The sequence below is a fragment of the Aquarana catesbeiana genome, linkage group LG13 (assembly GCF_042186555.1).
Source record: "Aquarana catesbeiana isolate 2022-GZ linkage group LG13, ASM4218655v1, whole genome shotgun sequence".
Taxonomy (NCBI): domain Eukaryota; kingdom Metazoa; phylum Chordata; class Amphibia; order Anura; family Ranidae; genus Aquarana; species Aquarana catesbeiana.
In genome coordinates, this window is record NC_133336.1 from 215,761,118 (window position 1) to 215,789,002 (window position 27,885).

Here is a 27,885-nt window from a genome sequence, read left to right on the forward strand (position 1 = left end):
TTTATGATTACTATTATCATTTATGTTATTCATTTGTTATTTATTTATAAAGTAGTAATATTTATTTTGATTTGATTAGAAAAACCCTCAAAAACGTGCAAATCGAGCATTTCCATGAATTTCTACGGAACCGAAAAAAAAAAATTCAAATACGCGCCAATCTGCACCGATTCGCACTACAAAAAAAGGGACCCGGGCGAATGGTCTGCCCGGCGTGCAGCGGCGATCGGTCACTCCTGTAGGTGGGAACCAATCCTTGGAGGATCATTAAATCAGGACAGGCAGCCAATGAAATCGGACCAAAATCCAACCTCCAGATCTGTCCGAAGCCAGTGGGTTGGTATGACAGCCAGGCGATGAGCATTTTCCGGAATGTGACGGTGCAGGTTCCCTTTAATACAATCCTGCCATAGCAGTGGCGTGCCTGGGGGGTGCAGTACCTTTTGTGTCCAGCAGGTGTCACCGCACCACCCTCTTCCTCCTCCTCCTCCCCCCTCCTGACTCACAGCTCACCTGGATCAGGAGCCGCCCAGGTGAAGGGACACCTGAGGGGAAGACAGACCCCCGCCCAGCACACCGAGACCCCAGAGGAGAGGGAGAGTCTCAGGAAGACCCCAGGAAGGGGGCAGAGCCGAGGGGCAACCTGTGTGAGACCTCCAGGGGGGCAGAGACTCTCACCTGGGCTACCTGCAAGATACTCACCTGGACTACTGAGACCTCCAGGGGTGGGGGAGACACCGGAGGGGGATGTGTATGTGACACCCAGGAAGACGACACCCCGGAGAACCCTGCAGCCCCCTGAAACAGCAACACCATGGTGAGTACTACCCCCCTCCCCCACCATGATCACCACCCCACTGACAGTCCCAGCAAAGTCTCCCCGCCCCCAGGGGATGAAGTCTGATCCTCCAAAAAGTGTATTTCCTCCCCCGGGTGCGGCCCCTAGAAATGTGAGCGACTACTGAACCCCCATTTACAGACCAATGGCCCCTCCGTTCCCAGCGTTACCCCCTAAAACCCACCCCATGTCCAGATCTACCCCTATACAATGTATTGCCCCCTCCTATATCCACATCTATCCCTATACAATGTATGGCCCCCACTATATCCAGATCTACTCCTATACAATGTATTGCCCCCACTATATCCAGATCTACTCCTATACAATGTATTGCCCCCACTATATCCAGATCTACCCCTATACAATGTATTGCCCCCTCTATATCCACATCTACCCCTATACAATGTATTGCCCCCACTATATCCACATCTACCCCTATACAATGTATTTCCCCCCTATATCCACATCTACCCCTATACAATGTATGGCCCCCACTATATCCACATCTACCCCTATACAATGTATTTCCCCCCTATATCCACATCTACCCCTATACAATGTATTGCCCCCCTATATCCACATCTACCCCTATACAATGTATTGCCCCCTCTATATCCACATCTACCCCTATACAATGTATTGCCCCCACTATATCCACATCTACTCCTATACAATGTATTGCCCCCACTATATCCAGATCTACCCCTATACAATGTATTGCCCCCTCTATATCCACATCTACCCCTATACAATGTATTGCCCCCTCCTATATCCACATCTACCCCTATACAATGTATGGCCCCCACTATATCCACATCTACCCCTATACAATGTATTGCCCCCACTATATCCACATCTACCCCTATACAATGTATTGCCCCCACTATATCCAGATCTACCCCTATACAATGTATTGCCCCCACTATATCCACATCTACCCCTATACAATGTATTGCCCCCACTATATCCACATCTACCCCTATACAATGTATTGCCCCCACTATGTACAGATCTACCCCTATACAATGTATTGCCCCCACTATATACAGATCTACTTCTATACAATATATTGCCCCCACTATATCCAGATCTACCCCTATACAATGTATTGCCCCCACTATATCCACATCTACCCCTCTACAATGTATTGCCCCCACTATATCCACATCTACCCCTATACAATGTATTGCCCCCCTATATCCACATCTACCCCTATGCAGTGTATTGCCCCCACTATATCCACATCTACCCCTATACAATGTATTGCCCCCCCCTATATCCACATCTACCCCTATACAATGTATTGCCCCCACTATATCCACATCTACCCCTATACAATGTATTGCCCCCCTATATCCATATCTACCCCTATACAATGTATTGCCCCCACTATATCCACATCTACCCCTATACAATGTATTGCCCCCACTATATCCACATCTACCCCTATACAATGTATTGCCCCCTCCTATATCCACATCTACCCCTATACAATGTATTGCCCCCCTATATCCACATCTACCCCTATACAATGTTTTGCCCCCTCTATATCCACATCTACCCCTATACAATGTATTGCCCCCTCTATATCCACATCTACCCCTATACAATGTATTGCCCCCCTATATCCATATCTACCCCTATACAATGTATTGCCCCCACTATATCCACATCTACCCCTCTACAATGTATTGCCCCCACTATATTCACATCTACCCCTATACAATGTATTGCCCCCACTATATCCACATCTACCCCTATACAATGTATTGCCCCCACTATATACAGATCTACCCCTATACAATGTATTGCCCCCTCTATATCCACATCTACCCCTATACAATGTATTGCCCCCCTATATCCATATCTACCCCTATACAATGTATTGCCCCCTCTATATCCACATCTACCCCTATACAATGTATTGCCCCCCTATATCCACATCTACCCCTATACAATGTATTGCCCCCCTATATCCACATCTACCCCTATACAATGTATTGCCCCCCTATATCCATATCTACCCCTCTACAATGTATTGCCCCCACTATATCCACATCTACCCCTCTACAATGTATTGCCCCCCCCCCCTATATCCACATCTACCCCTATACAATGTATTGCCCCCCTATATCCATATCTACCCCTCTACAATGTATTGCCCCCTCCTATATCCACATCTACCCCTATACAATGTATTGCCCCCACTATATCCACATCTACCCCTATACAATGTATTGCCCCCCTATATCCATATCTACCCCTCTACAATGTATTGCCCCCTCCTATATCCATATCTACCCCTCTACAATGTATTGCCCCCACTATATCCACATCTACCCCTCTACAATGTATTGCCCCCACTATATTCACATCTACCCCTATACAATGTATTGCCCCCACTATATTCACATCTACCCCTATACAATGTATTGCCCCCCTATATCCATATCTACCCCTATACAATGTATTGCCCCCACTATATCCACATCTACCCCTCTACAATGTATTGCCCCCACTATATTCACATCTACCCCTATACAATGTATTGCCCCCACTATATACAGATCTACCCCTATACAATGTATTGCCCCCTCTATATCCACATCTACCCCTATACAATGTATTGCCCCCCTATATCCATATCTACCCCTATACAATGTATTGCCCCCTCTATATCCACATCTACCCCTATACAATGTATTGCCCCCCTATATCCACATCTACCCCTATACAATGTATTGCCCCCCTATATCCACATCTACCCCTATACAATGTATTGCCCCCCTATATCCATATCTACCCCTCTACAATGTATTGCCCCCACTATATCCACATCTACCCCTCTACAATGTATTGCCCCCCCCCCTATATCCACATCTACCCCTATACAATGTATTGCCCCCCTATATCCATATCTACCCCTCTACAATGTATTGCCCCCTCCTATATCCACATCTACCCCTCTACAATGTATTGCCCCCACTATATCCACATCTACCCCTATACAATGTATTGCCCCCCTATATCCATATCTACCCCTATACAATGTATTGCCCCCACTATATCCACATCTACCCCTCTACAATGTATTGCCCCCCTATATCCACATCTACCCCTATACAATGTATTGCCCCCCTATATCCACATCTACCCCTATACAATGTATTGCCCCCACTATATTCACATCTACCCTACCCCTATACAATGTATTGCCCCCACTATATTCACATCTACCCCTATACAATGTATTGCCCCCCTATATCCATATCTACCCCTATACAATGTATTGCCCCCACTATATCCACATCTACCCCTCTACAATGTATTGCCCCCACTATATCCACATCTACCCCTCTACAATGTATTGCCCCCACTATATCCACATCTACCCCTCTACAATGTATTGCCCCCACTATATTCACATCTACCCCTATACAATGTATTGCCCCCACTATATACAGATCTACCCCTATACAATGTATTGCCCCCCTATATCCACATCTACCCCTATACAATGTATTGCCCCCTCTATATCCACATCTACCCCTATACAATGTATTGCCCCCCTATATCCATATCTACCCCTATACAATGTATTGCCCCCTCTATATCCACATCTACCCCTATACAATGTATTGCCCCCCTATATCCACATCTACCCCTATACAATGTATTGCCCCCCTATATCCACATCTACCCCTATACAATGTATTGCCCCCCTATATCCATATCTACCCCTATACAATGTATTGCCCCCTCCTATATCCACATCTACCCCTCTACAATGTATTGCCCCCCTATATCCACATCTACCCCTCTACAATGTATTGCCCCCACTATATCCAGATCTACCCCTATACAATGTATTGCCCCCCTATATCCATATCTACCCCTATACAATGTATTGCCCCCTCTATATCCACATCTACCCCTATACAATGTATTGCCCCCCTATATCCACATCTACCCCTATACAATGTATTGCCCCCCTATATCCACATCTACCCCTATACAATGTATTGCCCCCCTATATCCATATCTACCCCTCTACAATGTATTGCCCCCTCCTATATCCACATCTACCCCTCTACAATGTATTGCCCCCTCCTATATCCACATCTACCCCTCTACAATGTATTGCCCCCCTATATCCACATCTACCCCTATACAATGTATTGCCCCCTCCTATATCCACATCTACCCCTATACATTGTACTCCCCCCCACCCCAGATCTCTCACCTCATACCCAGTTTTACCCCCCCTTATATAATCAATTGCCCCCCTATACCCAGTTATACCCCTCCCCCTTGTACAATCTACTCTCAGGTACCCCTCCCCCACCTTCTGTACTCTCTGTATATATAATCACTTCCTGTCCTCCGTGTGTGTATATATATATATCTATATACTGTCCTGACATAACTGTACGCCCCGTTACACAGCGCCGGTACGCCCGGATCCAAACCACGCGTTTTATTACCTCCTCGCCCGTCGGGCGGCGATCTGTTCTTGGATGAGATCTCACCACACACAATCAGATCTCGTTATGAAGATCCGTCGCCATTTGTAACATTGTAGCTCCAAAAATCCCTCGAATCCCCCCCCCCGACAGCTGCATCCTGATTGGACGGAAATGAATCGTTTCTATAATAATGAACACAGGAGGCCGTTTTGGTAAATCTAGAGGAGATTGTACAATCAGATTGTAACGTGTGTGTCCGTGAGTCCCAGAAATTGATGGCGTCCGCGTGCAGAAGACGGGAAATCGTTAAATGACGGGCGACTGTGAAGTGAAGGGGGGGCTGGGACGCCCGGCAGACCGGACCGACCAGACAACCGGCATTCCTCGGTCTCTTCGTCTGCTATAAACAGAGCGATCTGCATATGAAGAGGACCGGCCAGCCGGGGGGAGGGGGAGAGACACCGATACCAGACCGGTCCTCATCACATGCAGATCGCTCAGTTTGCATGTCTATGGGGGGGGGGGGATGGGTGCTGAAATCTAAACCGTTATTCCAACACTTCATAGACCACACATGAACCAATCTCCACCAATCCGGTGATCATTTGGGGGGATCTACCTCTTCATGGGGGGCACCAACTGTGTGTGGGTGACGGGTCCTCTCTAAGATATTATCTTATTGGTTGGCTGTGGCATGTGATTGGAGAGGGCGGGACAAGAACCGAACTAACCAATAGTTGGCGCTCTTCTTCTAACACTCAATATCTGGACTCCGCCCACCTCTGCGGCTCAGACGCTTTTATTGGAAACGTTACACCGTCATATTTATTACGTGTCTTTATTTATTGGGAGATGTACGGTGTGATTGGAGAGTGTACAGTGCGATTGGAGGGCGTACGGTTAGATTCAAGGGCGTATGGTTTGATTGGAGGGCGTACAATGTGATTGGAGGGTGTATGGTGGGTGTGCGGTGGGATTGGAGGACGTACATTGGGAATGGAGGGTGTATGGTGGTTATATAGTGGGATTGGAGGGCATACAGTGCAATTAGAGGGTGTATGGTGGTTGTGTGGTGGGATTGTAGGGTATAAGATGTGATTAGAGGGTGTAAATGGGAATTGTAGGGTGTCAATTGGGATTGTATGGTGGTTATATGGTAAGATTGGAGATTATACAATGGTTTTGTGGTGCGGTTGGAGGGTGTACAGTGTGATTAGAGGGGGTGCGGTGGGTGTACGGTTGGATTGGAGGGTGTATGGTGGTTATATAGTGGGATTAGGGGGTGTACGTTGGTTGTGTGGTGCGGTTGGAGGGTGTATTGTGGTTATATGGTGGGATTGGAGGGTATATGGTAGTTATATGGTGGGATTGGAGGGTGTACCGTGGTTGTGTTGTGTGGTTGTAGGGTGTACAGTTGAATTGGAGGGTGTATGGTGGTTGTACGGTTGGATTGGAGGGTGTATGGTGGTTATATGGTGGGATTGGGGGGTGTATGGTAGTTATATGGTAGGATTGGAGGGTGTATGGTGGTTGTATGGTGGGATTGGAGGGTGTATGGTGGTTATATGGTGGGATTGGAGGGTGTATGGTGGTTATATGGTGGGATTGGATGGTGTATGGTGGTTATATGGTGGGATTGGGGGGTGTATGGTTGTTATATGGTAGGATTGGAAGGTGAATGGGGGTATATGGTGGGATTGGAGGGTGTATGGTGGTTGTGTGCTGCGGTTGGAGGGTGTATGGTGGTTGTATGGTGGGATTGGAGGGTTTATGGTGGGATTGGAGGGTGTATGGTGGTTATATGGTGGGATTGGATGGTGTATGGTGGTTGTGTGGTGGGATTGGAGGGTGTATGGTGGTTGTGTGGTGCGATTGGAGGGTGTATGGTGGTTGTATGGTGGGATTGGAGGGTTTATGGTGGGATTGGAGGGTGTATGGTGGTTATATGGTGGGATTGGATGGTGTATGGTGGTTGTGTGGTGGGATTGGAGGGTGTATGGTGGTTGTGTGCTGCGGTTGGAGGGTGTATGGTGGTTGTGTGGTGCGGTTGGAGGGTGTATGGTGGTTGTATGGTGGGATTGGAGGGTTTATGGTGGGATTGGAGGGTGTATGGTGGTTATATGGTGGGATTGGATGGTGTATGGTGGTTGTGTGGTGGGATTGGAGGGTGTATGGTGGTTGTGTGGTGGGATTGGAGGGTGTATGGTGGTTGTGTGGTAGGATTGGAGAGTGTATGGTGGGTGTGTGGTGGTTGTATGGTGGGATTGGAGGGTGTATGGTGGTTATGTGGTGGGATTGGAGGGTGTATGGTGGTTGTATGGTGGGATTGGAGGGTGTATGGTGGTTGTATGGTGGGATTGGAGGGTGTATGGTGGTTGTATGGTGGGATTGGAGGGTGTATGGTGGTTATGTGGTGGGATTGGAGGGTGTGTGGTGGTTATGTGGTGGGATTGGAGGGTGTGTGGTGGTTATGTGGTGGGATTGGAGGGTGTGTGGTGGTTATGTGGTGGGATTGGAGGGTGTATGGTGGTTATGTGGTGGGATTGGAGGGTGTATGGTGGTTGTATGGTGGGATTGGAGGGTGTATGGTGGTTATGTGGTGGGATTGGAGGGTGTATGGTGGTTATGTGGTGGGATTGGAGGGTGTATGGTGGTTATATGGTAGGATTGAGGGTGTATGTTGGGATTGGAGGGTGTGTGGTGGGTCTATGTTGGGATTGGAGGGCGTGTGGTGGGTCTATGTTGGGATTGGAGGGCTTGTGGTGGGTCTATGTTGGGATTGGAGGGCGTGTGGTGGGTCTATGTTGGGATTGGAGGGCGTGTGGTGGGTCTATGTTGGGATTGGAGGGCTTGTGGTGGGTCTATGTTGGGATTGGAGGGCGTGTGGTGGGTCTATGTTGGGATTGGAGGGCGTGTGGTGGGTCTATGTTGGGATTGGAGGGCGTGTGGTGGGTCTATGTTGGGATTGGAGGGCGTGTGGTGGGTCTATGTTGGGATTGGAGGGCGTGTGGTGGGTCTATGTTGGGATTGGAGGGCGTACGGTAGGATTAGGGGACGAACGGGGGGTGTCGGGTGTCCCCATTGGAGAGATTTCCTGTCCCAGAGACACAACAGGAAGTGAGGGAAATCCTGTAGTGTCCCCATTGGAAGATTCCCCTCTCTTCTTCTGTTGTGGGGACAACACAACATTTGGTCTTTCCTTTCACACTCGGTGATAACGGGACACATAGAGAGGGGAATCTCACTAACGGGGACACAGACAGCGATAAACACTCACAGGGGCTCTAACACCCCCCCACACTCCATCCAACACTAGAACAAACACTTCACCTTTCCTTCTTACACTTTATTATCGTCATACGATCGCCACATTCATTACATCAGTTTATGATTGCGGAGGCTCCTCCCCCTCGCAGTGGACATTACCGAATACGAGGAAAGAACGCCATCGCCGATCTGCCGCTCCTCTGGCTGCGTCCAGTTGGGACGTTTCTGCAGGAATCATGCGGCCAGTGAAAGTCTCATTGACTTCTTCTGACTGAAGATTACATGGAAGATCGACCGATTTCCCCGCGGCGAGGGAGGATAAAGCTTATCGGGGTCATTTCACCGGGGTTGGGGTGGGCGGGGGACACCGCCATGCTGCCCCATGAACCGCCACCAGGCGGATTACATCATCGGTAGGCGGGTGAGAGGCTCAGATTGGGGGCGGCGGAGCAGATTTAAACTGACCATACACTTTACAATCTGATTGTACAATCTTCCTTTAGCTCATCCAGTAACTGTGTAATTCCAGGGCTGGTCGATCGGATATAAACTGAATGAACGGTTAAGACCGGCTTCTCCTTTGTATACGGCTTTGGCAGATCTCCTGTGCAGAAATTGTCCAATCAGATTGTATATATGTGATTCTATCAGTAGTAGGAAGCAGATCCCGACTATGTAACCGGCCAATGTGGCCACCTCTGTCCTAAAGAACGAGAAACAATGTAACAGACATAATAAGATCTCTGGTTCCTCCTACCAACCATGGCAGAATGCCCCTCCCCCGTTTCTGTCTGGTGGAAGTGATTATTCCCCCCCCCCCCTCGTTTATTCTCTTCTGCCGACTTCATCCCAAGAGATTTCCAGCACTGTCTCTTTAAATCCGACCTGGGGGCGGGGCTGTGACACATTTAAAGGGTTCTTCCACCTGGATGGGGCTGAGCAGTAAGATTGGCCAATCGGGGAGCGATTCCCGCCAAGGTGACCGATCCGTCCAATGTTTAAGATTGGATGGAATAGAGGTGACCCCCCCTCCCCCACACACACATCGGTATCTCTGATGGCCTCGGCGCTCATTGCGGTTATTTTCCAGCACGCCGGACATTTTCTGGAGCGTTCTCCTTTCCCCATACAATAGGGGGCGATGTCTTTAGTGGATGACCCCCCCCCCCCATATCTGTGTGCAGAGCCTAGAGGGGTCACCCCGAGGCACCACAACCTCCCCTCCCCCTCATTCAGCAATCTGTAATCAGTACAGGATATCGATCGACTTGTCTGGACTTTGCCCCCCCCTCCCGGTGTCATCCACAGCACACAGCAGCCTCCCCCATCCCCCACCAGAGCATGATGGGAGTTCTAGTCCCCCCAAATGACCCCCCAGAGCATGATGGGAGTTCTAGTCCCCCAAATGACCACCCCAGAGAATGATGGGAGTTCTAGTCCCCCAAATGACCCCCCCAGAGCATGATGGGAGTTCTAGTCCCCCCAAATGACCCCCAGAGCATGATGGGAGTTCTAGTCCCCCAAATGACCCCCCCGAGCATGATGGGAGTTCTAGTCCTCCAAATGAACCCCCCCAGAGCATGATGGGAGTTCTAGTCCCCCAAATGAACCCCCCAGAGCATGATGGGAGTTCTAGTCCCCCAAATGAACCCCCCCAGAGCATGATGGGAGTTCTAGTCCCCCAAATGACCCCCCCAGAGCATGATGGGAGTTCTAGTCCCCCAAATGACCCCCCCAGAGCATGATGGGAGTTCTAGTCCCCCAAAATGACCCCCCAGAGCATGATGGGAGTTCTAGTCCCCCAAATGACCCCCCCGAGCATGATGGGAGTTCTAGTCCTCCAAATGAACCCCCCAGAGCATGATGGGAGTTCTAGTCCCCCAAATGAACCCCCCCAGAGCATGATGGGAGTTCTAGTCCCCCAAATGACCCCCCAGAGCATGATGGGAGTTCTAGTCCCCCAAATGACCCCCCAGAGCATGATGGGAGTTCTAATCTCCCAAATGACCCCCCAGAGCATGATGGGAGTTCTAGTCCCCCAAATGACCCCCCAGAGCATGATGGGAGTTCTATTCCCCCAAATGACCCCCCAGAGCATGATGGGAGTTCTAGTCCCCCAAATGACCCCCCAGAGCATGATGGGAGTTCTAATCTCCCAAATGACCCCCCAGAGCATGATGGGAGTTCTAGTCCCCCAAATGACCCCCCAGAGCATGATGGGAGTTCTAATCTCCCAAATGACCCCCCAGAGCATGATGGGAGTTCTAGTCCCCCAAATGACCCCCCAGAGCATGATGGGAGTTCTAGTCCCCCAAATGACCCCCCCAGAGCATGATGGGAGTTCTAGTCCCCCAAATGACCCCCCAGAGCATGATGGGAGTTCTAATCTCCCAAATGACCCCCCAGAGCATGATGGGAGTTCTAGTCCCCCAAATGACCCCCCAGAGCATGATAGGAGTTCTATTCCCCCAAATGACCCCCCCCCCCCCGAGCATGATGGGAGTTCTATTCCCCCAGATTACCCCCCAGAGCATGATGGTGATTTCTAGTTCCCCAAATGCATGATGGGTGTTCTAGTCCCCCAAATGACCCCCCCCAGAGCATGATGGGAGTTCTATTCCCCCAAATCACCCCCCAGAGCATGATGGGAGTTCTAGTCCCCCCCCCCCAAAAAAAACCCAGAGCATGATGGGAGTTCTATTCCCCCAGATTACCCCCTGAGCATGACAGGAGTTCTATTCCCCCAAATGACCCCCCCAGAGCATGATGGGAGTTCTAATCCCCCAGATGACCCCCCCAGAGCATGATGGGAGTTCTATTCCCCCAAATGACCCCCCCCGAGCATGATGGGAGTTCTATTCCCCCAAATGACCCCCCCCCCGAGCATGATGGGAGTTCTATTCCCCCAAATGACCCCCCCAGAGCATGATGGGAGTTCTATTCCCCCAAATGACCCCCCAGAGCATGATGGGAGTTCTAGTCCCCCAGATTACCCCCTGAGCATGACAGGAGTTCTATTCCCCCAAATGACCCCCCCAGAGCATGATGGGAGTTCTAATCCCCCAGATGACCCCCCCAGAGCATGATGGGAGTTCTATTCCCCCAAATGACCCCCCCCCGAGCATGATGGGAGTTCTATTCCCCCAAATGACCCCCCCCCGAGCATGATGGGAGTTCTATTCCCCCAAATGACCCCCCCAGAGCATGATGGGAGTTCTAGTCCCCCAGAGCATGATGGGAGTTCTATTTCCCCAAATGACCCCCCAGAGCATGATGGGAGTTCTATTCCCCCAAATGACCCCCCCAGAGCATGATGGGAGTTCTATTCCCCCAAATGACCCCCCCCCGAGCATGATGGGAGTTCTATTCCCCCAAATGACCCCCCCCCGAGCATGATGGGAGTTCTATTCCCCCAAATGACCCCCCCAGAGCATGATGGGAGTTCTAGTCCCCCAGAGCATGATGAGAGTTCTATTTCCCCAAATGACCCCCCAGAGCATGATGGGAGTTCTAGTCCCCCAGCTGACCCCCCATTGACTCTTGGTGTGATGGTGCTGCGGCCCCTTTGGATGCGTCATAACCTCAGGATCACATCTGTGTGTGAAAAATCGCAGAAACGCGTCGTCCTTTAGCAGACGCACGGCGGGGCTGTAATGTTTAATGGCGCCCCCAACACACCTGACAACGCATGTTTTCACACACGTCAGACCGCATGGTGCGGTGCGTTTTTGGAAGAGAGTCCTGGACTCCCTTTTCTGCGTTTCTCATGCGTTGAAATAAATGGGCCGCCCCGTGGCACATGGGAACGTGGCCACACATAGTGACCAACGCATGTGACGGACCCAACTGCAAAATGTGGCTTCTGTCCGCTTTCTTGGACGTGTTTTGGTGCGCTGCCGGCCATAAAGAAAAAAACAACGCACCGAGGTGTGCAATGGCAATCGCCGCATGCAAAAAAAACGCATGTGATGGCCATTTAGTGCAGGGAAGCCGGCCCCTCCCCTAGCAACCTTAGCGGGTTTTCTGTCCGTAGCAACCTCCAACTGTACTCAACATTTCATTGGCTGAGGAAACGCAACAAAGTATCGCGGATGGCATGAAAACGCACATAGAGGCGCATTAAAAACGCCAAACGACGCGCATGCAAAACAACGCAAAACACATGCTTTATGCAACTTCTTACGGGAAATGAGCGCTATAGAAGAACGCGCATTTAGGGCCCCTTCACCCGAGGTCAACCCGAGGTGGGCGTTGTGCATGCGCGTGTTTTTTTTTTTACTTTAAATAGAGTTTAAAAAAAAACAAAAAACTGACGTTCGTTTAAAATAAAAAAAATATGCAGTGCGCAAAATGGAGCGATTATTTCCTCGCCGTCTTTGCGTTGATGGATGCGGAATAATGCAAGGCCGGAAAGTCGCAACATTGTTGAGAAAAAAAAATGTCTGCTAAAAGATTTCTGATTGGCCGGTTGGCTGTGCGTCGCTTGGCGGTCGGCGAGCTGACAGGCGTTGGTTGTCGTCTGGCTGTGTACAGTTGACACAGATAACGTGATCAAGGCTCTGCAGGCTCCGCCCACTGGCAGGCGCATTCCTCACCCCTTGTCAGGACCTGCAGGTAGGAAGGGGGCGGAGCTTCCTGGAGGGCGCGGCCCGCAGTGCATTCCACAGGTGTACAGAGGTCTCCTCTGACTGTTCACTTAAAGGGCCAGCAACCCTCGGTGGTGGGCCTGTGTACGCTGACGACCCGAGAACTGAAATCGCGGATCTGACGCCGTACGAAAATGCAGAAGAATGAGCGAAACGTCGAATAATTCCCTTATTGTGACCGATCGGAAAAATACATAAAATGCAATCCCTGAGAAAGTTTGTTCCCCCCCCCCCCCTAATACTCATAGTAGCATGTCGGAGCTTCTCGAGTGTCAGCTCTGTGGGTCAGTATTATAAATGGCCCCATAATACACAATGCAATATGTCGGAGCTTCTCGAGTGTCAGCTCTGTGGGTCAGTATTATAAATGGCCCCATAATACACCATGCAATATGTCGGAGCTTCTCGAGTGTCAGCTCTGTGGGTCAGTATTATAAATGGCCCCATAATACACCATGCAATATGTCAGGGCTGCTCAAGTGTCAGCTCTGTGGGTCAGAAATATAACAAGTGGCCTTGTAATACACAATGCTGTAGGTCGGGGCTTCTGGAGTGTCAGCTCTGTGGGTCAGTAACATAAATGTATAAAATGCCCCATAATACACATAGCTGTACGTTGGGCCCACTTGAGTGTCAGCTCTGTGGGTTAGAAATAAGATAATAAACAGCCCTTTAACACATTACACAGTATTTCAGGTGTCAGCTCTGTGGGTCAGTATTATAAATGGCCCCATAATAAACAATGCAATATGTCGGGGCTTCTCGAGTGTCAACTCTATTATGGGGCCATTTATAATACTGACCCACAGAGCTGACACTCGAGAAGCCCCGACATATTGCATTGTGTATTATGGGGCCATTTATAATACTGACCCACAAACAATGCGATATGTTAGGGGGGGCGCTCAAGTGTCAGCTCTGTGGGTCAGGATTATAAATGGCCCTATAATACACAATGCGATATGTCGGGGCTTCTCGAGTGTCAGCTCTGTGGGTCAGTATTATAAATGGCCCTATAATACACAATGCGATATGTTGAGGGGGGGGGGCGCTCAAGTGTCAGCTCTGTGGGCCAGTAACACAATAACAATAAGTTGTCTTGTCTCCTCCCCCCGCAGGGCAGCAAGGAGCGCTACCATTGGCAGACGCAGAATGTGCGGCAGAGCGGAGTGGACGATATGGTCCTCCTGTCCAAGATCACCGAGGACGCCATTGTGGAGAACCTGAAGAAGAGATACATGGACGACTTCATCTTCGTATCCTTCACAAAGGGGAACCCATAGCATTACAGGAGGGGCGTGTCACCGCAGGGGGGGGGGGTAATTGAACGGAGGCCGCTGTATATCCCATTCTGTGCAGGCTCTGGAGTTATCTGCTGTGTCCAGGAAACAAAAGCAGTGTCTGTCGTTCCCGATGGCAACGAGCTGCGAGTACTTCAAGAGCCTGCGCTGGCATAAATGAAGGAGAATGGGGCGAGCAATACATTGACCAATACTTAATACACAGCCGATGATGTCACTGGTCTCTCTTTAGAAGAGAAGATGATGTCACTGGTCTCTCTTTAGAAGAGACGATGATGTCACTGGTCTCCCTTTAGAAGAGACGATGATGTCACTGGTCTCTCTTTAGAAGAGCTGATGATGTCACTGGTCTCCCTTTAGAAGAGACGATGATGTCACTGGTCTCTCTTTAGAAGAGACGATGATGTCACTGGTCTCTCTTTAGAAGAGACGATGATGTCACTGGTCTCTCTTTAGAAGAGACGATGATGTCACTGGTCTCTCTTTAGAAGAGACGATGATGTCACTGGTCTCTCTTTAGAAGAGACGATGATGTCACTGGTCTCTCTTTAGAAGAGACGATGATGTCACTGGTCTCTCTTTAGAAGAGACGATGATGTCACTGGTCTCTCTTTAGAAGAGACGATGATGTCACTGGTCTCTCTTTAGAAGAGACGATGATGTCACTGGTCTCTCTTTAGAAGAGAAGATGATGTCACTGGTCTCTCTTTAGAAGAGACGATGATGTCACTGGTCTCCCTTTAGAAGAGACGATGATGTCACTGGTCTCTCTTTAGAAGAGCTGATGATGTCACTGGTCTCCCTTTAGAAGAGACGATGATGTCACTGGTCTCTCTTTAGAAGAGACGATGATGTCACTGGTCTCCCTTTAGAAGAGACGATGATGTCACTGGTCTCTCTTTAGAAGAGAAGATGATGTCACTGGTCTCCCTTTAGAAGAGACGATGATGTCACTGGTCTCTCTTTAGAAGAGAAGATGATGTCACTGGTCTCCCTTTAGAAGAGACGATGATGTCACTGGTCTCTCTTTAGAAGAGAAGATGATGTCACTGGTCTCTCTTTAGAAGAGACGATGATGTCACTGGTCTCTCTTTAGAAGAGACGATGATGTCACTGGTCTCTCTTTAGAAGAGAAGATGATGTCACTGGTCTCTCTTTAGAAGAGAAGATGATGTCACTGGTCTCCCTTTAGAAGAGACGATGATGTCACTGGTCTCTCTTTAGAAGAGAAGATGATGTCACTGGTCTCCCTTTAGAAGAGACGATGATGTCACTGGTCTCTCTTTAGAAGAGCTGATGATGTCACTGGTCTCCCTTTAGAAGAGACGATGATGTCACTGGTCTCTCTTTAGAAGAGACGATGATGTCACTGGTCTCCCTTTAGAAGAGACGATGATGTCACTGGTCTCTCTTTAGAAGAGAAGATGATGTCACTGGTCTCCCTTTAGAAGAGACGATGATGTCACTGGTCTCTCTTTAGAAGAGACGATGATGTCACTGGTCTCTCTTTAGAAGAGACGATGATGTCACTGGTCTCTCTTTAGAAGAGACGATGATGTCACTGGTCTCTCTTTAGAAGAGAAGATGATGTCACTGGTCTCTCTTTAGAAGAGAAGATGATGTCACTGGTCTCCCTTTAGAAGAGACGATGATGTCACTGGTCTCTCTTTAGAAGAGAAGATGATGTCACTGGTCTCTCTTTAGAAGAGCTGATGATGTCACTGGTCTCTCTTTAGAAGAGAAGATGATGTCACTGGTCTCTCTTTAGAAGAGACGACGATGTCACTGGTCTCTCTTTAGAAGAGAAGATGATGTCACTGGTCTCCCTTTAGAAGAGACGATGATGTCACTGGTCTCTCTTTAGAAGAGAAGATGATGTCACTGGTCTCTCTTTAGAAGAGCTGATGATGTCACTGGTCTCTCTTTAGAAGAGACGATGATGTCACTGGTCTCTCTTTAGAAGAGAAGATGATGTCACTGGTCTCTCTTTAGAAGAGACGATGATGTCACTGGTCTCTCTTTAGAAGAGACGATGATGTCACTGGTCTCCCTTTAGAAGAGACGATGATGTCACTGGTCTCTCTTTAGAAGAGAAGATGATGTCACTGGTCTCTCTTTAGAAGAGACGATGATGTCACTGGTCTCTCTTTAGAAGAGAAGATGATGTCACTGGTCTCTCTTTAGAAGAGACGATGATGTCACTGGTCTCTCTTTAGAAGAGACGATGATGTCACTGGTCTCTCTTTAGAAGAGACGATGATGTCACTGGTCTCTCTTTAGAAGAGACGATGATGTCACTGGTCTCTCTTTAGAAGAGACGATGATGTCACTGGTCTCTCTTTAGAAGAGACGATGATGTCACTGGTCTCTCTCTTTAGAAGAGACGATGATGTCACTGGTCTCCCTTTAGAAGAGACGATGATGTCACTGGTCTCTCTTTAGAAGAGACGATGATGTCACTGGTCTCTCTTTTAGAAGGGCGGAGTTGCCCTTTAAGTACAGTGTTTCCGTTTTGGGGTTTCCTTAACGCAGCGCTCCGCAGACATACATCGGGCCGGTGCTCATCTCCGTCAACCCTTTCAAACAACTGCCGTACTTCACTGACAAGGAGATTGAGATGTACCAGGGGGCGGTGAGTGCGCAGATGACATCATAAGATGAGATTTCAGTTATAGGTGGAGAATGCAGGCCGATCACCTGTGGAGATCTCATTCCGAGATTCTCGCTGTGAGATCCAATGGGAGCCCCCCCAACCAAGGGTACAACCAAGAATTGTGTCCCCACCTCTCTATTACACCGGGCACACCAATGGGGACACAGCAATTGCTCCAGCCAGAACTACAATGTATCAAATATTATAACGTGTAACTGAATGATCGATCTGAGTCAAGTGAGTTCAGCCAATGCCGGAGCAGAGAAGATGATGGGAAGGCAGGTGAAATACAGGAAATCAGTCAGCTGGCACCACACCTTAATTAGGAAGGTGACAGAGAGAGAGGTTCATGTGACACCCAGTTATAAAACTCTGATTCTGCGCTGTCACTGTGTGGTCATCATCAGTACTGCATTCCATCCATGCTCCCTGTATGTATATAGCTCTGACATATACCGCAGCGCTGTACAGAGATCACTGAGCCAGTCACATCAGTCTCTATACAGAGGAGCTTACACTCTAATGTCCCCTCCCCCACAGTCACATCAGTCTCTATACAGAGGAGCTTACACTCTAATGTCCCCTCCCCCCACAGTCACATCAGTCTCTGTACAGAGGAGCTTACACTCTAATGTCCCCTCCCCCCACAGTCACATCAGTCTCTGTACAGAGGAGCTTACACTCTAATGTCCCCTCCCCCCACAGTCACATCAGTCTCTATACAGAGGCGCTTACACTCTAATGTCCCCTCCCCCACAGTCACATCAGTCTCTGTACAGAGGAGCTTACACTCTAATGTCCCCTCCCCCACACATCAGTCTCTATACAGAGGAGCTTACACTCTAATGTCCCCTCCCCCACACATCAGTCTCTGTACAGAGGAGCTTACACTCTAATGTCCCCTCCCCCACAGTCACATCAGTCTCTATACAGAGGAGCTTACACTCTAATGTCCCCTCCCCCCCACAGTCACATCAGTCTCTGTACAGAGGAGCTTACACTCTAATGTCCCCTCCCCCCACACATCAGTCTCTGTACAGAGGAGCTTACACTCTAATGTCCCCTCCCCCACAGTCACATCAGTCTCTGTACAGAGGAGCTTACACTCTAATGTCCCCTCCCCCCACAGTCACATCAGTCTCTATACAGAGGAGCTTACACTCTAATGTCCCCTCCCCCACAGTCACATCAGTCTCTGTACAGAGGAGCTTACACTCTAATGTCCCCTCCCCCCACAGTCACATCAGTCTCTGTACAGAGGAGCTTACACTCTAATGTCCCCTCCCCCACAGTCACATCAGTCTCTATACAGAGGAGCTTACACTCTAATGTCCCCTCCCCCACAGTCACATCAGTCTCTGTACAGAGGAGCTTACACTCTAATGTCCCCTCCCCCACAGTCACATCAGTCTCTATACAGAGGAGCTTACACTCTAATGTCCCCTCCCCCCACAGTCACATCAGTCTCTGTACAGAGGAGCTTACACTCTAATGTCCCCTCCCCCACAGTCACATCAGTCTCTATACAGAGGAGCTTACACTCTAATGTCCCCTCCCCCACAGTCACATCAGTCTCTGTACAGAGGAGCTTACACTCTAATGTCCCCTCCCCCCACAGTCATATCAGTCTCTGTACAGAGGAGCTTACACTCTAATGTCCCCTCCCCCACACAGTCACATCAGTCTCTGTACAGAGGAGCTTACACTCTAATGTCCCCTCCCCCACAGTCACATCAGTCTCTATACAGAGGAGCTTACACTCTAATGTCCCCTCCCCCACAGTCACATCAGTCTCTGTACAGAGGAGCTTACACTCTAATGTCCCCTCCCCCCACAGTCACATCAGTCTCTATACAGAAGAGCTTACACTCTAATGTCCCCTCCCCCCACACATCAGTCTCTATACAGAGGAGCTTACACTCTAATGTCCCCTCCCCCCACAGTCACATCAGTTTCTATACAGAGGAGCTTACACTCTAATGTCCCCTCCCCCCACAGTCACATCAGTCTCTATACAGAGGAGCTTACACTCTAATGTCCCCTCCCCCCACAGTCACATCAGTCTCTGTACAGAGGAGCTTACACTCTAATGTCCCCTCCCCCCACAGTCACATCAGTCTCTATACAGAGGAGCTTACACTCTAATGTCCCCTCCCCCCACACATCAGTCTCTGTACAGAGGAGCTTACACTCTAATGTCCCCTCCCCCACAGTCACATCAGTCTCGGTACAGAGGAGCTTACACTCTAATGTCCCCTCCCCCACAGTCACATCAGTCTCTATACAGAGGAGCTTACACTCTAATGTCCCCTCCCCCACAGTCACATCAGTCTCGGTACAGAGGAGCTTACACTCTAATGTCCCCTCCCCCACACATCAGTCTCTATACAGAGGAGCTTACACTCTAATGTCCCCTCCCCCCACAGTCACATCAATCTCTGTACAAAGGAGCTTACACTCTAATGTCCCCTCCCCCCACAGTCACATCAGTCTCTATACAGAGGAGCTTACACTCTAATGTCCCCTCCCCCCACATCAGTCTCTATACAGAGGAGCTTACACTCTAATGTCCCCTCCCCCCACAGTCACATCAGTCTCTATACAGAGGAGCTTACACTCTAATGTCCCCTCCCCCACAATCACATCAGTCTATACAGAGGAGCTTACACTCTAATGTCCCCTCCCCCACAGTCACATCAGTCTCTATACAGAGGAGCTTACACTCTAATGTCCCCTCCCCCCACACATCAGTCTCTATACAGAGGAGCTTACACTCTAATGTCCCCTCCCCCACAGTCACATCAGTCTCTATACAGAGGAGCTTACACTCTAATGTCCCCTCCCCCCCACAGTCACATCAGTCTCTATACAGAGGAGCTTACACTCTAATGTCCCCTCCCCCACAGTCACATCAGTCTCTATACAGAGGAGCTTACACTCTAATGTCCCCTCCCCCACAGTCACATCAGTCTCTGTACAGAGGAGCTTACACTCTAATGTCCCCTCCCCCACACATCAGTCTCTATACAGAGGAGCTTACACTCTAATGTCCCCTCCCCCACACAGTCACATCAGTCTCTGTACAGAGGAGCTTACACTCTAATGTCCCCTCCCCCCACAGTCACATCAGTCTCTATACAGAGGAGCTTACACTCTAATGTCCCCCCCCCCCCCCCACATCAGTCTCTATACAGAGGAGCTTACACTCTAATGTCCCCTCCCCCCCCACAGTCACATCAGTCTGTGTACAGAGGAGCTTACACTCTAATGTCCCCTCCCCCACAGTCACATCAGTCTATACAGAGGAGCTTACACTCTAATGTCCCCTCCCCCCACACATCAGTCTCTATACAGAGGAGCTTACACTCTAATGTCCCCTCCCCCACAGTCACATCAGTCTCTATACAGAGGAGCTTACACTCTAATGTCCCCTCCCCCCACAGTCACATCAGTCTCTATACAGAGGAGCTTACACTCTAATGTCCCCTCCCCCACAGTCACATCAGTCTCTATACAGAGGAGCTTACACTCTAATGTCCCCTCCCCCACAGTCACATCAGTCTCTGTACAGAGGAGCTTACACTCTAATGTCCCCTCCCCCACACATCAGTCTCTATACAGAGGAGCTTACATTCTAATGTCCCCTCCCCCACACAGTCACATCAGTCTCTGTACAGAGGAGCTTACACTCTAATGTCCCCTCCCCCACAGTCACATCAGTCTCTATACAGAGGAGCTTACACTCTAATGTCCCCTCCCCCACAGTCACATCAGTCTCTGTACAGAGGAGCTTACACTCTAATGTCCCCTCCCCCACAGTCACATCAGTCTCTATACAGAGGAGCTTACACTCTAATGTCCCCTCCCCCCACAGTCACATCAGTCTCTGTACAGAGGAGCTTACACTCTAATGTCCCCTCCCCCCACAGTCACATCAGTCTCTATACAGAGGAGCTTACACTCTAATGTCCCCTCCCCCCCCCCACATCAGTCTCTGTACAGAGGAGCTTACACTCTAATGTCCCCTCCCCCACCGTCACATCAGTCTCTATACAGAGGAGCTTACACTCTAATGTCCCCTCCCCCACAGTCACATCAGTCTCTGTACAGAGGAGCTTACACTCTAATGTCCCCTCCCCCACAGTCACATCAGTCTCTGTACAGAGGAGCTTACACTCTAATGTCCCCTCCCCCACACATCAGTCTCTATACAGAGGAGCTTACACTCTAATGTCCCCTCCCCCACAGTCACATCAGTCTCTATACAGAGGAGCTTACACTCTAATGTCCCCTCCCCCCACAGTCACATCAGTCTCTATACAGAGGAGCTTACACTCTAATGTCCCCTCCCCCCACAGTCACATCAGTCTCTATACAGAGGAGCTTACACTCTAATGTCCCCTCCCCCCACAGTCACATCAGTCTCTGTACAGAGGAGCTTACACTCTAATGTCCCCTCCCCCACAGTCACATCAGTCTCTATACAGAGGAGCTTACACTCTAATGTCCCCTCCCCCACAGTCACATCAGTCTCTATACAGAGGAGCTTACACTCTAATGTCCCCTCCCCCCACAGTCACATCAGTCTCTGTACAGAGGAGCTTACACTCTAATGTCCCCTCCCCCCACAGTCACATCAGTCTCTATACAGAGGAGCTTACACTCTAATGTCCCCTCCCCCCCCCCACATCAGTCTCTGTACAGAGGAGCTTACACTCTAATGTCCCCTCCCCCACACATCAGTCTCTATACAGAGGAGCTTACACTCTAATGTCCCCTCCCCCACAGTCACATCAGTCTCTATACAGAGGAGCTTACACTCTAATGTCCCCTCCCCCACAGTCACATCAGTCTCTGTACAGAGGAGCTTACACTCTAATGTCCCCTCCCCCACAGTCACATCAGTCTCTATACAGAGGAGCTTACACTCTAATGTCCCCTCCCCCCACAGTCACATCAGTCTCTATACAGAGGAGCTTACACTCTAATGTCCCCTCCCCCCACAGTCACATCAGTCTCTATACAGAGGAGCTTACACTCTAATGTCCCCTCCCCCCACAGTCACATCAGTCTCTATACAGAGGAGCTTACACTCTAATGTCCCCTCCCCCACAGTCACATCAGTCTCTATACAGAGGAGCTTACACTCTAATGTCCCCTCCCCCACAGTCACATCAGTCTCTATACAGAGGAGCTTACACTCTAATGTCCCCTCCCCCCACAGTCACATCAGTCTCTATACAGAGGAGCTTACACTCTAATGTCCCCTCCCCCACAGTCACATCAGTCTCTGTACAGAGGAGCTTACACTCTAATGTCCCCTCCCCCCACAGTCACATCAGTCTCTATACAGAGGAGCTTACACTCTAATGTCCCCTCCCCCACAGTCACATCAGTCTCTATACAGAGGAGCTTACACTCTAATGTCCCCTCCCCCACAGTCACATCAGTCTCTATACAGAGGAGCTTACACTCTAATGTCCCCTCCCCCCACAGTCACATCAGTCTCTATACAGAGGAGCTTACACTCTAATGTCCCCTCCCCCCACAGTCACATCAGTCTCTGTACAGAGGAGCTTACACTCTAATGTCCCCTCCCCCACAGTCACATCAGTCTCTGTACAGAGGAGCTTACACTCTAATGTCCCCTCCCCCACAGTCACATCAGTCTCTATACAGAGGAGCTTACACTCTAATGTCCCCTCCCACACAGTCACATCAGTCTCTGTACAGAGGAGCTTACACTCTAATGTCCCCTCCCCCCACATCACATCAGTCTCTATACAGAGGAGCTTACACTCTAATGTCCCCTCCCCCATAGTCACATCAGTCTCTATACAGAGGAGCTTACACTCTAATGTCCCCTCCCCCACAGTCATATCAGTCTCTGTACAGAGGAGCTTACACTCTAATGTCCCCTCCCCCACACATCAGTCTCTGTACAGAGGAGCTTACACTCTAATGTCCCCTCCCCCACAGTCACATCAGTCTCTATACAGAGGAGCTTACACTCTAATGTCCCCTCCCCCACAGTCACATCAGTCTCTATACAGAGGAGCTTACACTCTAATGTCCCCTCCCCCCACAGTCACATCAGTCTCTATACAGAGGAGCTTACACTCTAATGTCCCCTCCCCCCCCACAGTCACATCAGTCTCTGTACAGAGGAGCTTACACTCTAATGTCCCCTCCCCCACAGTCACATCAGTCTCTATACAGAGGAGCTTACACTCTAATGTCCCCTCCCCCACAGTCACATCAGTCTCTGTACCAGAGGAGCTTACACTCTAATGTCCCCTCCCCCCACACATCAGTCTCTATACAGAGGAGCTTACACTCTAATGTCCCCTCCCCCACAGTCACATCAGTCTCTGTACAGAGGAGCTTACACTCTAATGTCCCCTCCCCCACAGTCACATCAGTCTCTGTACAGAGGAGCTTACACTCTAATGTCCCCTCCCCCACAGTCACATCAGTCTCTGTACAGAGGAGCTTACACTCTAATGTCCCCTCCCCCCACAGTCACATCAGTCTCTATACAGAGGAGCTTACACTCTAATGTCCCCTCCCCCCACAGTCACATCAGTCTCTGTACAGAGGAGCTTACACTCTAATGTCCCCTCCCCCACAGTCACATCAGTCTCTATACAGAGGAGCTTACACTCTAATGTCCCCTCCCCCACAGTCACATCAGTCTCTATACAGAGGAGCTTACACTCTAATGTCCCCTCCCCCACAGTCACATCAGTCTCTATACAGAGGAGCTTACACTCTAATGTCCCCTCCCCCCACAGTCACATCAGTCTCTATACAGAGGAGCTTACACTCTAATGTCCCCTCCCCCCCACAGTCACATCATTCTCTATACAGAGGAGCTTACACTCTAATGTCCCCTCCCCCCCACAGTCACATCATTCTCTATACAGAGGAGCTTACACTCTAATGTCCCCTCCCCCCCACAGTCACACACTATTATTATTATTATTATACATTTATATAGCTCTGACAAAAACCGCAATGCTGTACAGAGGATCCTGAGCCAGTTCCAGGGTCAGGGGGATGAGGACTTGGGTCAAGATGTCATATCTTCTGATGATGTCATGTCTGATGATGTCATGTCTTGTGGTGATGTCATTCCAGGCTCAGTATGAGAATCCTCCACACATCTACGCTCTGGCGGACACCGTGTACCGGAATATGCTGATCGATGGGGAGAATCAATGTGTCATCATCAGGTGAGGAATGTTGACTTACTGTCACCTACCGTGGGGGGGGAAATAATGATTTGCTCCCCTGCAGATTGTGTAAGTTTTGCCCCCTTACATAGAAATGAAGGGTCTATAATTTTTATCACAGGTGTATTTTATATGATAGAGACAGAATATCAACCAAAAATCCAGAAAAAACACAGGATACAAATGTTATAAATGGAGTAAAATAAGTATTTGATCCCCAACCAACCAACAATAATTCTGCCCCCCACAGACACTACAGTAGGTGCTCATGTGGTCCACAGATTAGTCCTGTCAATGTAAGAAGGTTCTCCTAACGACAACTCGTTATGTGTATAAAAGACACCTGTCCACAGAATCTCTTTCTTCCATTCAATCCTCACCATCATGGGGAAGACCAAAGATCTGTCAGAGGACATCAGGGAGAAGATTGTAGACCTGCACAAGGCTGGAATGGGCTACAAGACCATCAGCAAGAAGCTTGGTGAGGAGAAGACAACTGTTGGAGCGATTATTCACAAATGGAAGAAATACAAAAATAATTATCAATCGGCCTCGGTCTGGAGCTCCATGGAAGATTTCTCCTCATGGGATGAGGATGGTCATGAGAAAAGTGAGGGATCCGCCCAGAACTACACGGGAGGAGCTTGTGAATGATCTCAAGGCAGTTGTAACCACAGTCACCAAACAAACCATTGGTAACACAATACACCACCATGGATTGAAATCCTGAAGCCCCCGCAAGGTCCTCCTCCTCAGGAAGACACATGTAGAGGAACGTCTGAAGTCTACCAATGAACATCTAAATGATTCAGAGAAGGATTGGGGAGAAAGTTCTGTGGTCAGATGAGACCAAAATTCAGCTCTTTGGCATCAACTCGACTAGCTGTGTTTGAAGGAAGAAAAATGCTGACTATGACCCTAAGAACATCATCCCTACAGTCACATCATCCCTACAGTCACACACCATCCCTACAGTCACACACCATCCCTACAGTCACCCATCATCCCTACAGTCACCCATCATCCCTACAGTCACACATCATCCCTACAGTCACCCATCATCCCTACAGTCACACATGGAGGTGGAAACATGATGATTTGGGGCTGTTTCTCTGATAAAGGTTCAGGCCGACTTTGCCGCATTGAGGGACCAATGGACGGGGCCATGTATTGTAAGATCTTGGAGGAGAACCTTCTTCCCTCAGCCAGAACACTGAAGATGGGTCATGGATGGGTCTTCCAGCATGACAATGACCCAAAACATACCTCCAAGACAGCAAAGGAGGGGCTCAAGAAGAAGCACATTAAGGTCATGGAGTGTCCTATCCAGTCTCCAGACCTTAATCCTATAGAACATTTATTGAGGGAGTTGAAACTTCGAGTTGCCAAGAAACCTTAAGGATTTAGAGAAGATCTGTAAAGAAGAGTGGACCAAAATCCCTCCTGAGATGTGTGCAAACCTGATCACCACCTACAAGAAACGTCTGACCTCTGTGATCACCAACAAGGGTTTCTCCACCAACTACTCCAGTCATGTTTTGCTTGGAGATCAAATACTTATTTTACTCATAAATATGTATTCAGTGTGTGTGTGTGTGTGTGTGTGTGCGTGTTTTTTATATATATATATATATATATATAATATATATATGTTTAAATTATAATCTCTCTGACTGTGGGCGGGGTCTCTCTGTTCTGATTCGCAGCGGGGAGAGCGGAGCCGGGAAGACGGTCGGCGCCAAGTATATTATGGGCTACATCTCGAAGGTCTCCGGGGGAGGGGCCAAGGTCCAGGTAGGGAGGAAGCTCCCTCTGATACTTTGTATTTTCACTGTATCCTTTTCTTGTGTCCTGTACAACTCCCGGCGTCACTGCGTTCTCTCCATCTCATCCCGCAGCACGTGAAGGACATCATTCTCAAATCCAATCCTCTGCTGGAAGCGTTCGGGAACGCCAAGACCGTCCGAAACAACAACTCCAGCCGCTTTGTGAGTATACGGAACTGAGCGACCTTCTGCAGAGGTCAGTGATGGCATAATCTGCAGAATGTATCAGAAGGGAGATGGGACAGAGCGAAGTTCTGCAGATCTCTAGAGAGGTCAGTGATGGAATAATCTGCAGAATTGTTCTGCCTCTCCAATCTAAACAAAAGTGTGATCTCCGTAACTTAGTTAGTTGTGTTGAGATGTCGATATCCCCAGTCTTATTTGGATAAACAGACAGTGACTCGATCCATAACAATGAACATCGGATAGGTCAAAAGATCATAATGTGATCCAGTCCACATGTGTGCTGAAATGCATTACTGGGAGAATGAACAAAGGGTGGGGCTAACTATACAGGATAAGCTGAGATACAGGAAGGGGAGGGACCAGGGACAGAATAATACATATAACATTTAAAGGCATATCACAAGGCATGTGAAACATGACACTCCCCGTCGAAATCTATGATTTCTATTATTAACAAACTTTAGTCCAAGTCCAAATATAAGTACTGAAGTTCTTTCCAAGAACACCTGCAAAAAAAGAGGGAAGGGAAGAACAAGGAAAACCATGCAAACATTAACATTATACTTGCAGATGTTGGTCTCGAAGGTCCAGGCTGTGACAAGGAAATATCCATCTTCAGAGATGAAGGCAGTAACATGCACCAATCCTTCGTACCTCCCTTTGACTCAAGTTTATGACTTGTCGTCTTCTTTGGGCAAAAGAAGTACTAGTTCATTTATAGGTCTGAAGTAAAAGTGTGCAGAACCTCCTTTCATTACTTTCCCGTCAATACTTGGCATAGTCTTTGTAATAAGACCCATAGGCCAATGGTTGCGATGAGAATCTGTAGAACTTGAGATGAGTTTATCATTCAAGAGTACTGGTGGAGATAGCCATGATGTGTCCATAAATGCAGTAGTAGGTACTGCACGACTGCTGCGATCAGCAGGGTTGAGGTTAGTGGGAACATAGTGCCATTGTTCAGGCTTGGAGAACTTCCTAATGCATTCCACTCTGTTATTTGGTAGTCTTTCTTGTGATACGAATTGGTAGAGGTGCTACCCAACTGTTGGAATCATATTGGTAGAACTTCTTTACTCATGGTTTTCAAGAATTCTTTGTCTTCCGTGGTAGCTGCCAACTCCTGGTCTTTAGTGGTTACTTCGAACACTGTGTTGCCGATGTTGTCATACCAGACATTAAGGGCTTTCTTATCATCTTGTATGATGTGCCATTGTGCACCTTTTTCAAACAGTCTATCTTTCACATTATATTGATGTGGTCATTGTGCAGAACAAGTAGTCCGTCCGTTTGACAGGACATGCGTTTTAAAGGAAGAGACTGAGTAAGACCCTTTGCCTCAACAGACATTGCCTATGATGACCCAGCCTAGATCCAGACACTGAGCATAAGGTGCATGATGTAGACCATTGATTGACGAACCTTGTGTACCCTTAAGATGTCTCGGCCGAGTAACAGCAGGAT

The 27,885-nt window shown here is 48.9% G+C and overlaps 1 protein-coding gene across 1 annotated transcript in view; it reads left to right on the forward strand.

The window, feature by feature from the left end:
* The first annotated feature begins 451 nt into the window (after positions 1–451).
* The window catches only part of LOC141116410 (unconventional myosin-Ie-like), a 42,954-nt gene continuing 15,520 nt past the window's right edge, over positions 452–27,885 (forward strand). The window contains exons 1-6 of the mRNA XM_073608665.1: positions 452–817; positions 14,339–14,476; positions 17,064–17,153; positions 24,315–24,409; positions 26,116–26,203; positions 26,308–26,397. Of these exons, the coding sequence (XP_073464766.1) occupies positions 815–817; positions 14,339–14,476; positions 17,064–17,153; positions 24,315–24,409; positions 26,116–26,203; positions 26,308–26,397 (504 nt within the window). The 5' untranslated portion in view covers positions 452–814. The remainder of the gene's footprint in view (positions 818–14,338; positions 14,477–17,063; positions 17,154–24,314; positions 24,410–26,115; positions 26,204–26,307; positions 26,398–27,885) is intronic.